Source organism: Ostrea edulis, chromosome 2, assembly GCF_947568905.1.
Source record: "Ostrea edulis chromosome 2, xbOstEdul1.1, whole genome shotgun sequence".
Classification (NCBI taxonomy): Eukaryota; Metazoa; Mollusca; class Bivalvia; order Ostreida; family Ostreidae; genus Ostrea; species Ostrea edulis.
In genome coordinates, this window is record NC_079165.1 from 83,617,984 (window position 1) to 83,636,523 (window position 18,540).

An 18,540-nucleotide genomic window follows, 5' to 3' on the forward strand; every position below is an offset into this window, starting at 1 on the left:
ACTTTATTGTAATAAGCAAATATAAACTTTCCCAGATTTGAATTCATCTATTCAGGTTGAAAGGGCCAAAATAAACAGAGGCAAAACTTTTCCAGTACATAGCACTCTTTATCATGTTGTTTCTGTTCTTTGGTCTTTACCAAGTTTTTAAATCCCACTTTAGTTGAATGACATTGCTGGTGGAAAGCGCCCCCAGTCGAATATGGCTCCCACCATTGTTGTTAAGAGCAAGGTTTCATGTGCGCGACGACTTAACCTAGGGGCCACAGATGGGGACTCTACTCCCTCGGCCGTGGTCCAGACTGTTGTTAATGTGTTGTCCTACAACATGAACCTAACAGCTGCTATTCAGGCTCCAAGAATCTATAGCATCCTGTCTCCAGAGAAGGTCGTCTATGAAAGTGAGTAGAATTTTACTCACTGTATATTGTAGAACTAGTTGAATTGGCTTTTTTTTTTTTTAGCTCACCTGAACTGAAGGCTCAATTGAGCTTTTCTGATCAAAATTTGTCTGTTGTTTGTCGTTGTTGTAAACTTTTCACATTTTCATCTTCTTCTCCAGAACCACTGGGTCAATTTCAACCAAACTTGGCACAAAGCATCCTTGGGTGAAGGACTTTCAAGTTTGTTCAAATGAAGGGCCATGCCCCCTTCAAAGGAGAGATAATCACATAAATGCAAATTAGGTTAGGGTAATTTAAAATCCTCTTCTTAAGAACCACTGGGCCAGAGGAGTTGACATTTACGTGAAAGCTTCCTGATATAGTGCAGATTCAAGTTTTTTCAAATCAAAGTGTGACTCAGGTGAGCTATGTGGCCCATGGGCCTCTTTTTTAGAAAAGGGGGGAGGGGTAATTTTTGTGCATCGACAAGATTTTATAGTTTTGTTGGGATGTGATTTCATGGACATAGTTTCTGTACATTGAATCTTGATATAAATCCTGTTATTTGTGGGATAAGGGCACCTATGAAATCCTAAAAAATGTAGCCATTAAGAAATATAATGACTCTGTAGTACATATCAGAAGGTTGATTGATGTTGAGATGAAGGACTATGTGTGAAGTAGGGATATGGTATGGCTTTTAATTTCTTTTTTTTAAAAAAACATTCATTTTTAGCTCACTGGGATGGATGTCCGGAGGTTATTGTCATGACCCCAGTGTTGTCAGCATCACACTTTTAAAGAAAAATCTTACCTATATTTTTTTAACCAGGGGAGATAGAATTTTGATATTTTACATAGAGATGCCTCATGATCAGTCCTTTCATTTGATACCAGGACTTTTGACCTATTGACGTTTACCTTGGACTTTATGTACTTTTCTTAATCTTTAACTTTGAACCAAGAGGGATAGGGTTTCGATATTTCACATACTGATGCCTCATGATGAGACCTTTCTTTTGGTTTTAATAATTTTGACTGATTACGGTAGCTCAGTGGTTGAGTGTTCGCTTCGTAACTTGGAGGTGAGTTCGAGCCCCACTTGTGCCTTGGCCATGTTAAACCTAAGATGTTAATATAGATAGTGATTGCTCTTTGCCAAACACTCTGCATCTAGAAATGAGAATCACTGGTCTTCCGGGTATGATCTTAAAAACGGAGGTTCCGTGTTGCAGCAGGTGTTGACAGGAGATGCTTATTCCTTCTAGGCACCTTATCCCACCTCTGGTATATCCAGGGGTCCATGTTTGCCCAACTCTTTATTTCTTATTCCTTATAAGGATTATGAGATTGATCACTGTTCGTCATCTTCACCTTTCATGAGGACTTGTAGCTTAATGTAAAAAATAAAGCCAATAAAATGTAAGTTGCTGAAAAGATGTCGACAAGATGTTGCTTTTTCGCTCAAACCTAAGATGTTGAAATAGGTAGTGATTGCTCCTTCGCCAAACGCTCAACATCTAGAAATGAGAACCAGAGGTCTTTCAGATATGACCTTAAAAACACGTCCTGTGTTGCAGCAGGCGTTGGCATGATAAAGAACCCTTACTGCTACCACCCTGAGCACGAAGCATAGGTCTAAATCTGTGGTACTTCACCTGCAGCTGGTGACGTCTCAATATGAGTAAGAAGTTCTCAACGGGATGTAAAACAAACAAACAAACAACCAACCAATAGTTCTGACTTACTGATCTTTTCCTTATACTTTGACTTAATTTCAAAAACTTTAACTTGGCTATCTTCTTTTAACCAAGGGGAATGGGGTTTTTGGTATTTCATATTTAGATGCCTCATGACAAGACCTCTCTTGTTGTTCCAAGACTTTTGACCTATAGACCTTGTACTTTGACCTACTTTTCAAAAACTTTAACATAGGCTATTTCATTTGAACCAGGGTGCATAGGGATTTGATATTTCACATATAGATACCTCATGTCAAGGCTTTTCATGTGGTATCAAGACTTTTGACCTTGTGAATTGGGGATTTTGATCTACTTTTCTTAAAGTTGTATGAGCTGATGTTCATGTATTATTTTTGTACATAATTACTTTAAAGCAGATTAATTAGTTCTTAAAGTTATTAACTTTCCCTTAATTACATGCTTGAAAACATTTGCATGTAAAAGAAAACAATGAAAAGATTATTCAAAAAGTAAATAGTAGCGGAAACGCATAAATTTGCGTCTATAAATAGCCCCATGCAGGTCAGGGGAATTCCAACATGAAGTATAAAAATCAAAGGCAACTGTCTAACTTTAAGGCTGAAAGAGCGTAAAACAACGAATTACTATGAGGTATTTGATATTTTTATTTGTCTTAAACTAATGGCAGAGTACTGTTGTAGCTAACTACACAGCTTTACACAGATAAGATCACCGACGATCTGAAAGTCTCAACTGGTCACACAACTGTGACTTGAAATTACCGAGTGAATGTTTTTTGTAAAACTGGGTTAAAATCAAGTAATTCTGGCTAAAACTGGTGAAATAATGTTTTTCATGTCATACAGTCTCATAAATACGTACTTTCTATGATATAACAGCGTTTTTACAAGGTGGAAAATATTTGTTAAAATTCAGACCATACAACTTTAATCTTTTTAACCTTGGCCATGTCTTTTTAACCAAGGGGGATAAGTCTTTGATATTTTACATGTAAATGTGTCATGGCCAGGCCTTTCATATGGTGCCAAAACTTTTAACTTTTTAACCTTAGATTATGACATACTTTTCAAAAGCTTAAACATTTTGAACCAAAGAAGACAAGCTATTTAGAGTCATGCTTGCTGGTGAGATGTGTTGTCTTCTGGCAACTGTTGTTATGAAATTGTTCCTATGATAGAATAATGCAGATGATCCTATGATAGTATGAAAGCATTAGATTTTGTAGGGGCTCAATTTCGAGGATTTCATGGATACCCATATCCCACAAATTTTAAACCATAATGAAATTCACAAATTATATAATGTATCAAAGTACAGAAATCATATCCACAAAATTAGATCCCAACAAAACTGTAAAATCTCAACAATCCATGAAAATTACACCCCAACAAAACTGTAAAATCTCAACAATCCATGAAAATTACACCCCAACAAAACTGTAAAATCTCAACAATCCATGAAAATTACATCCCAATGAAACTGTAAAATCTCAACAATCCATGAAAATTACATCCCAACGAAACTGTAAAATCTCAACAATCCACAAAATTACATCCCAACGAAACTGTGAAATCTGAACAATCCACGAAAATTACATACCAACAAACCTGTAAAATCTCAACAATCCACAAAATTACATCCCAACAAAACTGTAAAATCTCAACAATCCACAAAATTACACCCCAATGAAACTGTAAAATATCATCAACCCACGAAAATTACATTCCAACAAAACTAAAATCTCAACAATCCATGAAAATTACATCCCTGCGAAACTGTAAAATCTCAACAATCCATGAAAATTACATCCCAACGAAACTGTAAAATCTCAACAATCCACAAAATTACTTCCCAACAAAACTGTAAAATCTCAACAATCCACAAAATTTGATCCCATCAAAACGATAAAATCTCAACAATCCATGTAAATTACATCCCAACAAAACTGTAAAATCTCAACAATCCACGAAAATTACATCCCACAAATTCAAACAATTCCACAATATGATGTCATGACTGTTCAGTATTTCCCAGATCAATGAAAATTTGACGAAAGAGTCAAAACCATTTCCTTTATCCAAATATAGAATGACCCTTGTGATCAAGAGTCACATTATTAATACACTGTGTGTAGATGCCATGGTTGGTAGAAATATTAATCTTGTTCACAAAGTTACTCAATTTTTAAAAAATGAAATACTATCACCAAAATAGCATTTTTATTTAAAAGACAATGGAAAATAAATATATGCTTCATTTCTGCATCAAATGTAAAAAAGAAAATTGGCAAGAAATGGTTGTAAATATCACTCTGTTTTGTTGAATTGTTAGATTTTACATGATGTTTCACTTTTTTTAAGGGCCAAATCAGGCCTTTATCATGCATAATTCTTTAAAAGATATGTCAACATTTAGATTCACTTGTATATACATGTACATGTAATTAAATCAATTTCATTCAAAATTTTTACAGTGAGACTCTAAATTTTTACTGCAAATGAATTTATAAATACCTTTGTTGTTGAAATAATATTTTTAACAAAGCTATTTTCAGAGTTCTACTATATTAAAATCAGTGATTAACAATCAGTATTTTTTATCAATGTATAGAGAAATTTAGGAAGGACATTGTTAGTAACTTAACAACAAGAGGCCATAACTTAGAACAGACAACCGGCACCTTGAACTGCGTACAGGGTGTGAAGAAAGTGAAGGACGAAGTGGAGGCTTACTCGGATGCGAGGGACGGGGGTAGAGCCGCTCAGTTTTGAGGGTCAGCCCTATGTATGGGATGAACTATCCAATTAGTAAATGATTTAATTAATGTGGGGAAAGTGTGCGAGTTTTGTCAGGCCCATAGTCACAAGTTTGTGTCCTCAATGTGTGGAACCAAATCAAGATGTTCTCAATGTAATGTATAAAATAGGTATGGCTAAAAATATTTATTATTTTCAAGGTTTGATAGATTAGGTGATATTGAAAATAAAGATATTTTCCATACTATTATAGTATTTAACTAACTTTTGTAGCATTTTATTTTTTAAAGTAATATACCATATCATATGATGATTATATGAAGATATTTAATTTTTTAAACAATATTTTGTTAATGTTTGATTAGTCATACATCATGTGCACAATTATTAAATTATACATACTAGATACATAACTTTACTAGATTTTTGAGTATTTAATGTTTTCATGAGGCATGTAGAAACTCCACTGTATTTTGGAGACGGTTTCTTCTGAAATAGATTTATTTTCTGTATCAGTAGCTATTGCTGACGTTCTGTTTATCAGGTGCAATGTACTCCTTCCTGCTGCGGTGTCTCGGAATTGTAAGCACCGCATGGTTGTGTCATTTGTTCTTTTTGTATAGATTCACATGTAGTTCATTGATTTACTTGTTTAAAATTTCACTGGAACCAGTTTTTCAGGGAGTTTTTTTGTCTGCAATTATTGAGGACTTTAATATACTGATTGAGATTATGTGAGTACTCATTAGTTCTAAAACACTCTAAGGGCGACTTCGGTTCATACCCGAGTTAGTAAGGTAGATATTCCAATGTTCTTTCTTACTCCCATGTATAATACTCCAGCCAATCACACCCATTGTTAGAAAACTGACACATGCGCAGTATTATTCCAAGACTGACATATTGCTACCACACTACCCCTCATAGAAGGCAGGGTTAGTTGAGTAGAGTTCAAATGTCAAAAATACGTCATATAAGAGTTGAAACTCTCTCCGTTCGGAAGCAACTCGGGTAGCCCGAGTTCGTACACCGGTACGAACCGAAGTCGCCCTAACTGTAGTTAAAGACTGTAGACATCGGTTTTAGATATTTTGTACATATACATATATTTACTTGCTTGTAGAATTAATTTGCATTTTTGATTTGTTCAAGTGCAATGTCACCCCTTTACCCACACCACTCAGACACATTGGGTAAATTTTGTTTTTAATTTCCAACTAATATTCCTGTAATGTTACATTCCAGGTGAAATTATTCCCAAACTATCATCATGTTTTTGTGCATTTTAAGTACTTGGTATGTTTTGATCTCCTTCAGCAGACCTCCAGCGTGCGTCTTGCCCATGTGTTCATGTCAGATTTGATTTAAACCACATTTCTTGACAAATGTTTGATTTTTTATCAATGTTGTGGGAATGATGCCCTGCAATAAGATCTGGGATCAATTGATTTAAAATCTGATAGGTCATAGTTACTTTTGGGGGTTGTAGAATGGACCTACTGTGCATAACTTTTTTTTGGAATCGCATCATTTTGTGTGTGTTTAAATGGCATTGTTTTGTGAAAGTTTGTGATAGGGTATTAATTATATTAGTATGTTTTCTCTGGGCAAGGCATACAAAGCAGAAATATTTTATCAAAATTCATTGCCTTTGATTTTTGTTCCTGTGATAATATTTGGAAAACAGCCATGACCAGCTCCTTAGATTTTTACATGACAGAATATCTCAACTTGTTATAGTATTACAATATTCTGCTAGTATTTTTCCATGTGTTCATTGCACACAGTGTGATCTGATTTTCTAATTTCTGCATCCGTTTTACCATCCACTGAAATTGATGATATCACGATGCGTCAAAACATTTTTGTGGAAATTGACCTGTCTCCTCACACAGCTGCATACTCAAAAACAAATTTTTTTTGTCTTTTTGATAGTAATTCATGTATTTACATTGATGTATAATAAATTTATTAATACTCCAGTAACTTGATTGGAGGAGTTGAATCCCATCTCATAGATAGAAACAGCAGATTATTTGCACTTGCCAATGAGAGGTGATCCGAATGTCAACGAGAGGTGATCCGAATGTTCACATCAAGTTACTATAGTAATGATACAATATTTATACCTCATTTTCTGTAATTGATTTATCATTGTGATACTTATTTAGATATTGTTAACATTTCCAGATAAGGCATTCTGTTTAAATTATGCATATCATTTCAATATATATTTATTCATTTGTTACCCATTGTACCTGCTAGTAGAGTTGTCTCTCTTTGTTAGTAAATGTGATAGTCTTCTGTGGACCAGAAATATTATTTGTCATAGGACATTTATTTATGAAAAATAAATTGTTTAATTTGACTTAGAATAATTCTTTGGTTGTTTGTGCTCTATTTCCATGCAATATTTCTGGAATTATCTGAATCCATTGTGCTCTATTTCGATGCGATATTTCTGTAATTATTACAGAGGCTGAATCCATTGTGTTCTGTAACTCTCTGACCCGAGGTCTGTCCTAATATTTTCTCAGAGATCTACAGATCTACATATTTGTTGTGTTCCCTACAAAGTACAGGACTTTTATTAATTTGATTTAAGGACTGTGTGACATTTCTCATTAATATATAATTTTTCGTGACTTTTCATTTTATTCACTTGTATTCTATCTCATTTGTACAATTTGAGAAATGTCACATATGTCCTTAAATCAAATGAATAAAAGTCCTTTTACTGATTTGATTCAAACAATACCAGGATTTCCCCCATTTCATTTTTGCCTATTATATCGCCTTTTTCCTGAGTGGATGAATTCAAGACTGGGCAAATATAAAGTTACTCATTGCTTTTAAGTAGTAATATTATGGATTCAAAGTCTGAATGAGACTCAGTTGTTTGTAAATGCATTTGGGTGAACCCTTCCTGATTTACAATACTTCTTGGACAGGGCAGAAGACTGGCTATATACATGGAGTTCCTTTAGTCCTGTGAATGTTTCAGAACACCCAGTTCTGTATGAAGTGACCAATCACTTTAGTCCTGTGTATGTTTCAGAACATCCTGTTCTGTATGAAGTGACCGATCGCTTTAGTCCTGTGAATGTTTCAGAACACCCTGTTCTGTATGAAGTGACCGATCACTTTAGTCCTGTGAATGTTTCAGAACACCCTGTTCTGTATGAAGTGACCAATCGCTTTAGTCCTGTGTATGTTTCAGAACACCCTGTTCTGTATGAAGTGACCGATCGCTTAAGTCCTGTGAATGTTTCAGAACACCCTGTTCTGTATGAAGTGACCAATCGCTTTAGTCCTGTGTATGTTTCAGAACACCCTGTTCTGTATGAAGTGACCAATCGCTTTAGTCCTGTGAATGTTTTAGAACACCCTGTTCTGTATGAAGTGATGTCTCTTACATTCTTCACAAGCCAAGTTTTATTAGTCCTCTCACTCTCCCCTTCACTCGAGTGGACAGTCTCTTATATTTGGATGGCCGGTACTTCTCCCAGTCCAGCTTACCTAGTGGCCAGTTATGAGAAGGTTTGAATTTGAGGTAGAAAACAATGATTATTCCCTAAACTGTTACATTGCAAACCTGGAGAGTGTTCCTCAACAACTCTGAAGTTTAGACATAAGATACATATGTGTGTGTGTGGCAACAGTTTCAGCTTTAAAGGAAGATTGTCCTTAATCTTAGTGGTGCATTCAGTGCATCGTTATGGGAAATTATGACTTCCTAATGTTAAGATTACCAACATCTGGAATTATGACATGCTTATTTTCACTATCGGGTCAGCAGTTTTTCAGAAGGTGTATCTTTTCAGGGTGTAGATACTATGTATTAGGTGACAGTTGTGCCTGCCAGGCTAGGGTCAAATTTAATACATGATATCATTGTCAACTGAATATCAAAGTTTTTATCAAGATAAGTTTGTGACCGTAATTTTTAAAAAAAATAATTTTCTTGAAAGAAACCACTTTGAAAGTATCTAATTTTTGTGCATTTAGTCAGTTTTGCTACTTGGAAGAATTTATTTGAGGTTTGGAAATGACCTAGAACGATTTTTCAGGGGAGGGGGGGGGGGTAGATGGCACACCTTTAGATAAGCATCATGCCTTGCCAGAGTCCAATATCTAGTTCTGAAAAATTATGTGACAAATGAACATGACCAGACAAATCCATCATTTTTATTTTGGCCTTTAGATAATGTGTTATGATGAATGGAACCACAGGCGTTAATTAATTTTGTTTTAATTTACCGCAAACAGCCATGTAGAGATCTTGCACATTTTCTATGGATTTTAAGGTGTAAAGGTTTAATGTTCCACTGACAGCCACAGGTATTGTCAGTCTGCTGATGATATTATCTGTTCACACCAATGCACAGATTTTAAGAGGAGATTTAATTTTTATTGGCCCACTAGATGGGTCATGTGATCACAACATTAAGTCATGTGACCCACTTAAAGCCATGTGGTGTAGATGGGTGATGTTTAAAATGACAGTTATGTGAAGGAACAACAGAGAAGTAAATGCGTAATAATGAAACAGATATGGAGGTGAATGATGAGAAATCCAAGATGGCAGGTAATGGAAAATACATAAAAATTCCCGAGAAATATGTGATTTGTGTTTTAACAGTTTGTGCATCATGTGTATGTTATTTGAATTCATTAAATGGAGATTTTGTGCATGATGACTTGTATGCCATCCAAAACAATGGAGATGTCAATGGGAGAAATCCGACCTGGTCCTTTCTGAAGAATGACTTTTGGGGAAAGTCCATTGCCGATCCGAGGAGTCACAAATCCTACAGGCCTGTCACTGTCCTCAGTTTTCGGTAAGTCAACTGTCACACAATTAATTGCAAACAAAAATGAGGGTAAAAGAATGTGTTAATGTTTTTTTTATGAGCAGAGTAGTGAAATGTAGATAATGTACAGGGGTTAATTACAGGTAATGGGATGACGAGGGAAGTCGCCTTAATCGACTGGAAATGAATGGTTACATTCCAAAAACGTGTTGGACAGTTAATGGTCCATCTAGTAGACTGTTACAGTAAAAAAGAAGTCTGCTATCTTAGGGCAACAGGAGAAAAACTGGGGAAAATTGATTCTCCTGCAACAATCCTGATTCAGATAAAATAGCATTAATGTCCTGTGTGCGTGGGTTTTTCTCATTGAGGCTAGTGGTGTGGATGCTTCTATGGATTTCATTTTCGTTGGTAGAATCTTGGGTGTTTCATTCTTTCTCTGCAGGAGTTATGTGATTGATTATTTTGAGAATTTTGATATCTGAGGATTGTCGTCTAGAAGACACACAAAACATAGTCAGGAGATATTGTTCTTTTGTTAAGAATGTTACATAATAAGGAATTTAAGAAGATTTGTCTCAGGGCCGATTCTATGGGCTGTGACCTTAATAGCATTAAAGTTTTACTAAAGAATTGACTAATGTCTTGATAACAAGGTGTTTTACTGTCATTCAAGAAGTAAATCCCTAAAACAAAATGTCAACAGATCTGAAATATCAACAATACATGATCCATTTTAAAAAAAAAAAAATCATGTTCACTATGAAAATTTACACTGAAATAAGGGTTATGCTTACCTAAGTATTTTAAGAAGGAAAATTGATATCCTGACAGTAAAATAACAATTTTCATTTTTTTAATTCATTAGGCACAGAGCTGAAAATTATTTTCACTATTTAAAAAAAATGGGATTTGCATGAGTGGTATTAATTGCTATTGGATCATTATTTCACTATAAATCTGAAAATTTACTGCTACTTTTAAATTCTTATCTGCTAGAAATCTGATTGTATGTTGATGTTTTACGTGGTTAAAAACATAAATCAGGGTAAAATTTAAAAGATTTTCAAAAAAATCCTTTCAAGATCAGGAGACCATTGAGTACGTCCTCAGTGTATAATGATCTCGGCAGAACAAAGTGATCTCAGCAACGTTTTATTAAGTGTTCTCTCAGTCCATTCTAACAAGAGGGTTTTGCTCCATCAACCCTATAGTGTCATAAAAACAAACCTTTCATTGAAATTTAGATGTAGCAAAATATTTTCTTTTAATCACATCAAAATCCGGAGGCCACTAAGCTGAAGTTGTTAAACTTTTTGAAAATGTATGTCGCCTAGTTTTATGTACAAGTTAATAGATTCTCTGCAACATGCTAATTAATTCAAAGTTCCTTGAGAGCCATAAACAGACTTAGGGAAGATATACAATATAGTTTTCCTTTGAACTTGACTGAGTTAATTAAAGCAGCGTTTAAATGCCTTCAAATAACTAGATCAGTTCATTTGAAATTGATAGTCATCTAGCTCTGATCGTCATCAACACGGACAAAGTGACATTAGGCAGACAATTGTGATAATAGGATTTCATAATCTTTAAACTGGTCAGTCAGTGATATGCACTGATCAATGATATAATTGAGATTCAATGACATATATATACTAGTATCTAAAGTTTGTGAAGCTTGGCAGAGTCATAGAATATTACTTTGACTGCATGTTCCTGAAGGCCACTGCAGGTGTGCCAAAATCCCATTAGAAAGTTTTCCAATGTCATTTTTTTGTGACTAAGAAAATCTCCCTGTATTGATAATTCATAATTCCTGTTCAAAAACCTGTGAAATCTCCACGATTAGAAACCTTTAGTAGTGGCAGATCCAACAAAAATTCAAAGGGGAAAGAGGGGGGGGGGGGGGGGATATAGGAACTTTTATGTTTTAAAAACTTTCAACCAATGGCATGTGTGTTGCAATTTCATAACCCACTTTAGATGCAACGCTACTTTAGAATCTATTGAACAACCCAAAAAATAATTATTAGTCATGCTAGTCATAGGAACTTTTATGTTTTAAAAACTTTCAACCAATGGCATGTGTGTTGCAATTTCATAACCCACTTTAGATGCAACGCTACTTTAGAATCTATTGAACAACCCAAAAAATAATTATTAGTCATGCTAATTTTGAATTTACCATTTTAATTTTAGTCCAATGTTGGAGAAATGAAATCAGAGTGTAATTTCACCTCAAAGGCATGTACCGGTGAATATATATACATATATGTAACATTCTATTTTTGTGGTATGCTGGATCTTGACCATTCTGGGTTTTTTTGTGGTATACTGGATCTTGGCCATTCAGAAAGCTCAGAATTATCCAATCATATAATGAAGTGCATTATAGCCCAAAATGGGATTTACTATATTCTTTTCATAGCACTGAGTATATATTCATTCATAAATCCCAGGCCTTCACTATGACTGCGGGTTTCTTACAAACAAGTTTGACTGTATTAGTTAGGGTTTATGAATGCAGTAACTTAACAGAAGTACCTGTATCCTAGTACAACTATGTATTACTTGGAAATGAAAAAACAAATCATTGATAATGAAATATTTTGGATCAAAGAAAGCAATTACAACATGATTTACAGGTGGTATAAACCTCACTCATTGTATTCTACTAAACATGACATATGTTCCTCAGCACCCTGGAGTTGTACACCAAGGTTAGTTAAAATAAACGTCTGTTAAAATTAACTAACTTTTGTGCAGCCAGGTCCAGTATTTCTGGGTGTGGGTCTTTTGAGTTTTGTAGCAAAATCCTATCTTCTTATTCTGTTACTATGAGGCATCAGTGATTTTGATATTTGATAAATTTAATGTGTTTTGTACCAGAATTTACCGTCTCCAGTGATGTCCCCATGTGAAATCTAATACAATGACTTACTCCTGGACAAATACACTGCTACTGGTAATGTAGATGATAAATCTTAAATGTCACTCAAGATGTTCTCCCTAGATGTTCCTTAATGCGTTAGGCATGGGATTTTACTGAGTGGTAAACTCCTCTGTATTAGGACATCCTTCTCTATGAATTTTTATGTATACTTTAAATCTTAAAAATCAATTGTCCCAATTATAGCAATCATTTTCACAAAGTTCTCAGATCTGCCAGTTTTTAATTCATGAGAAAATGATTTTCCAACCACCTTCAAATCATTTCTCCAAATTACAAGGTTATTAATGTCGTAACTTTAAATTAGTTCTCAAAAAAGTTAGAAATTTGAATGTGGGGATAAATTTAGTAGTGCAATTCAATATTGTGATATTGAAGTCAGTGTTTGCATTTGTTACATTTGTTGTGTTGTATTGCATTGGATGTTATTGGTATGCATTTTCATTTGTCAGACTAGCTAGGGCAGAATAAAACATTATGCAATAAGTTAACATGCTGATCAAAATGCAGATTAAACTATTTAGCGATCCTTTTTGTATGGGGCTTTGTTAATTTCTTTACAGCTAGATATAATCAACTTCATTATCAGAGTTTTCCGCAACTTCAATAGAGAGAAGAAAGAGTAAAGAACAATTGAAGAACGGTTGTGTTACAAGGGTTCAAACCAACATGTCAGATCCTTGTGTAAGGTTTTTTTTATCACAAACAAAATCATTACAATTATAATCTGGGGAATCATTGTGAGAAATAGAAAACAGGGACATTTATTCATGTGTAATGGTTGCCTCTGTTTAATGGTAAAAAAAAGTATCAATTGCAGTATATGTCTCTGGTTAATTTGCAGAAGTTTTCCTGGTTTTTCATCGTCTACATTGTCTTTAGTTACTTTGTGAAATTTTTCCTAGGTTTTCATCGACTACAATGTCTGGTTATTTTGTAGAAGTTTTTTTATGTTTTTCATTGACTTACATTGTCATTGGTTACTTTGTGAAAGTTTTCCTAGTTTTGCATGGACTACGAATTCTCTGGTTAATCATATGTAGAAGTTTTTCTGGTTCTGCAATTTGTGGAAGTCTCTGGTTAATTTACGAAAGTTTTTTTTAGTTTTCCATAGACTACAATTTTTTAATTGACTCTATACAGACTTGATCTATTAATGATTGTACAAATTTTATTTGGTTAATTGATTTTGTGGACCATCATCAATAATTCATTGACCTGATATAAGTTTACATTCAGCAGACAATGGTGTATGATTGACATGTGTCTGCCTCTCACTAATTAATTCCTGAGAATACACACCAAGGAGATTATTAAAAGCCTAGCAGCCTTCCCTGTAAAATGTACAGGTGTAATGGTTTTAAATACTACTCCAAAGCAATGGTCATTAGATTTATTCATGTCAGGGCTAATTTTTAAAAGAATATTTAGTTTCTCGCTGTTGGGTCAGCAGTTAGATATCTTGACCGATGTAGCTGCCTGCCACAGAATACAAGTGGTAAATCAAAAGATCGATATTGGATAGAAATCTAAATTCAAGTACTTTGGAGGGAGGGGGAAACAAAAGTTCCATGATTTAAGTTTCTGTCCTCCAACATTGATTACATAATTTTTTGGTGATAAATTATCTTCTTTAACGTATACATTCAGTGACAGTTAAAGACTAACACGTTCATTTGTGAATATAAACAATAGAAAATGTTTAGAGTGCTACTACTTGTACTTGATAATGAGTTTGGATCAACATTCATCATCTCTAGTTTTAAGAGGGTGGGTGTGGGTTGATGAAAACTATATAAATCTAAAAAAATTTGTCAGACATTGAACTTTTGATCTTTCCTTATGAAGGCTGATGGAGTCTCCTTGATTTATCAATAGTGTACAGTAGTTTAAAACTGCAACATGTCATCAATGGAAACTCAAGACTTATGTAGCAACTTTGAGTGAAAAAAGAACTATACCATATGAGACAGTACTTTTACATTAAAATATCTGCCACCTTCTGTTTAGTAGAATTCTATTTGCTGTGTCTTTTTCTTTTTCTTGCCTCAGGGTAAATATTGAGATATTCAAAAATTCATGCATTTCTCTAATCAATCTCTTTTGAGATTTTGTACACAATCTTTGTTTGAATTAGACCAATTCACTTCATGAGAGCTCATCCAGACATTGTAGTCCTCTATAGCCATACTTTTATTATGCAATGTTAGATTGTTTAGCTATTGCACAGTCCATAATGTAGACCTGTGCATTTAGAATAAAACAAAAATGTACCTAAAATGTTTATGTCTCTATGAGAGGAATCAAAATAGAAATTAAATAGAAGACATGCAGGTTTGAGAGGAATATTTAGAGATGGATCCCAGCAATCTTGGTAGAATGAATTTTTTTACTCAAATTCTATATATGCATCAAGGAGGCATTATGATTGAATTTCTTTTTGAAACATGAATGAAAATATGAATATCAGCAATACTTGTATAATCCTATTAAATCAATCGCCTAGCTGGGTAGCTCAGTAGGTGAACGTGTTGACTGCTGATCTTTAGTTCATGCATTTGAGTTTAGCAAAGGTTTTAGTATTTTATCCCCCAGATTTCAAGTTTCTACTAAAACTACACTTTTTAACTAAATAAGGTAAATTTGAAAATTTTCAATTTTTGAATATTATTACATACAAGTAGATATCGCCCACCTTCCATCCATAATCGGATTTCTCTGGTGTGTTATTCCTCCTTAATGTCCCCAGTCTGTATGTGTCGAAAAATAATCTAAGAAAGGTATGATTCTTATTGGTAAGGAATTGATATTTATAAATATGAGACACCAATTCTGTGATCATGCAGTATGTGTTTCTTTGATGTGACGTGATAAGAAAAAAGACACCTATAATAGAGGTCGAAGGTCAGGGTCACAGTAACATTTGCAATGACTTCAATATTTTCAAACTTCTAAAAAAAATTAATTCAGTGAACAGTGGATGGTGGTCAGGAAAGGCACCTATAGACTTTGAGGTGACAAGGTCAAAGGTGAAGGTCACTATGATATGAACCTCCTGTGGGGCACTTTTTGAATTCTCAAGCATTAACTTTAGAGCCATTTTGTTTTTGTAAAGTTCATGCCTGTATTTATAGTAATTGGAAGACACTAGAGGTTGTATTTCTTATCCTTGCAGGATCAACTACCACTTTGGTCAGGGTTCTCCCTACGGTTTCCATGTCGTGAACGTCTGCCTCCACGCTTTGATGACTGTACTGTTCACGTATGTCTGCCAAACAACTATACGCTTGCCGGCCCAGTGTTGTCTGATATCTGGTCTGCTGTTTGCTGTCCATCCCATTCACACAGAGGCTGTAAGTAACCTTACACTAGTCTGATATTATTAGTTATGTAGACACCTAGAGGAGTAATACAGAAATATATGGGGTCCTTGCAAAAAATTATATTATGCCTCGCCCAATTTGTTTTCTTCCGAGGACCACATAATATGTTTCCATATTACCCCTCTTAGTTTCTACATAGTAACGAATTTATCATATTGATGATTGTATGTATTATAACACTGATTAATTGCATATTGACATTATTCATTCTTGATGCTTTATTAAATGTACAACAATGATAAATGACTGCAACATATGTAATCTTGAGATACTTTATCAAATGTACAACAATGAAAAAATGGCTTCAACATTTAAACCAACAACAACTCATGAACTGAATAAAAACAAGTTTTTCAACAAACATAAATTCACTTCAAAATGTTCTTACCTCTGACGGCATAATATGGGCTGACTATAAGTTCTATAGCACACTTGATTCTGATGAAATTCAGTCAAATCGAACTAAGCCAGGTATACCCGGTGACGCACTAAGAATCAAGTGACCCGGCTACAGTACAGTAATGAAATTATTGACCTTCTATTGTATAATCATTATTCGGCATAGAAATGACCAACGTATTTACAAATCATGTTTATTTCACCAGTGTAAACATTAAAAACATATAATGTCTTAAAATAAGCAACTCTCGATTTTACTGTCTCCATGGATGCCAGCTTGAAGCTGCCTTTTCCTATCGAAATTTTTAGGCTTAATCGTTTTACCCGGCAGGATGAGTGTGCAATTCCGGCTCACAATCAAGTGTGTCGCTGGTCATCGTTGGTTAACCTGAGTACACCGGATCGTTTGAATCAAGTATGCTACATGTGACAGGGTATACATATTTTCATGACGTCATAGTACACATTTGTGGTCAGTAGGGCATATTGGCAATATTAGGGTAGTAAGAGGCATAATATCGTATATAGCATCAGTTGATTACACAACCCTATACCGGTCGGTCCAGTGTTGTCTGACAGGGGCGCATTTTACAATAGAACTTACGACCAACTTTACATACTGGAATTTTCCAGTTTATTGTAAGATTCATTCACTCCAAATGCAAAATAGTTTTTTTTTTTAAAAATGTTGAAAATTAAGCCTCAGAAAAGTTTGACTTTATTCATTCAAAGTAACTAATACAATTTAAGACTGACTATTTTGTTGTAAGTTGTTTTGTAAAACAGGCCCCTGGTCTATACTGTTTGTTATTTGTTCACACAACTTTATATTGGATAGCCCAGCATTGTCTGATGAAGGGTCACATAAACTCTCATCTTTATGAAATAAAAAAAACACAATTGAGAATTTGAAGATAATATACTAGCTGGCAATGGATCACCTGAAATGTGAAGATGAGAGTGGATGATATGATTTAGAAAAAAACCCAGAAAAAAGGTAGAAGGATGTTTCATGATGTTTTGATTACATTTAGCTTTTAATCAATGGAGGGGAATTAAATTTTTCTTAGATGTTCATTTCAATGATATGAAAATTTAAAGTAAATTTGAAACTATGTAAACATCCAGTATTTGATTATCTTTTACTGATATCTACTAGAAACACAATCATATTGTTGAACCATGAATTTAAAGTTTGCAGCATGAAATTAAAAATAAATAGAAGAACAGAAAACATGGTGTATCTTGAATAAAAAATGTTTTTGATGGGATTTTCCTTCTAGACTTACACGGTTTTCTTTGACTTTTTCTTTTTAAGTATAAGCAGAATATATCTTATTTTATTTACTGTATTTTCATGGCAGTTCAATTTCATTCGGTTTTGATGCACAGGACAGGTGTGTTTTCCTGATCCACATATTAGTTCGCAAAATCTACCTCAGTCCTTAAGGGTCAACGCTCACCGAATGTTAATGTATCCTTATGGGGTAAATAGCCTGGCCTTGATTTATCACTATAAATATTTATGATTTCTCTGTGTAATCCCCTTTACAATGAATGAAGCCGCTGATGAGTTCTAATGCCTAGTTAATGCATTCATAGGTTCGTTTTGTATAGGAAGACTGGCCTGAAAGCTTTTATGTGAACTGCAGTGAAATTGAAAGTGATGGTTTTAATTTTATGCTCGTTCATTGTGGGATACTGATGGTTTCCCCTCACAACTCAATGCATCTTTTTGCTCAATTTTAAAATTTTCCTTTTAATATATGCTTGACACTATTAACACAGGGGCATGGCGATGGAAAGTGAAATGTACCTAATTTAACATGCTAAGAAAATGAAAGAAATTCATGAATTGGAAATGCCTCTTATTGTATCACATATGTGCTGTCACAATTTCAAAATGCATCTAATTTGAAATTGAAGTCCATTAAAAATATTGGGATATGTCTTGCATGCAAAAGTTCAAATACTGTTAAAATTTGCCCAATGATTTGTATAGTTTAATTGCCTTTTGGATCAGAAGTTATAAGCAATGATCTTTGTTGCAGAAATGATCATGAAAAATGAAAATTCTGTTTAGGAATAAAAACTCCAAAAGATATCTTGTCATGGACCAGTTATGCTA

General features: G+C 34.2%; 2 protein-coding genes across 3 annotated transcripts in view; both read left to right on the forward strand.

Moving 5' to 3' along the window:
* Positions 1-7,231, forward strand: part of LOC125680848 (scoloptoxin SSD14-like) — a 28,561-nt gene extending 21,330 nt beyond the window's left edge. Inside the window, exons 14-16 of one of the 2 annotated variants that reach the window (XR_008800198.1) lie at positions 164-401; positions 563-686; positions 4,718-4,850. Coding sequence is in view for 1 of the 2 variants with exons in the window: in XM_056155209.1 (XP_056011184.1) it covers positions 164-401; positions 4,718-4,878 (399 nt within the window). In the remaining variant the exon portion in view is untranslated. Of the gene's footprint in view, positions 1-163; positions 402-562; positions 687-4,717 lie in introns of both variants that reach the window. The other variant, XM_056155209.1, reaches the window with a different exon arrangement.
* A 2,081-nt stretch (positions 7,232-9,312) lies between these two features.
* The window catches only part of LOC125681492 (protein O-mannosyl-transferase TMTC1-like), a 36,569-nt gene continuing 27,341 nt past the window's right edge, over positions 9,313-18,540 (forward strand). The window contains exons 1-2 of the mRNA XM_048921625.2: positions 9,313-9,704; positions 15,806-15,983. Coding sequence (XP_048777582.2) covers positions 9,397-9,704; positions 15,806-15,983 — 486 coding nt within the window. The 5' untranslated portion in view covers positions 9,313-9,396. The remainder of the gene's footprint in view (positions 9,705-15,805; positions 15,984-18,540) is intronic.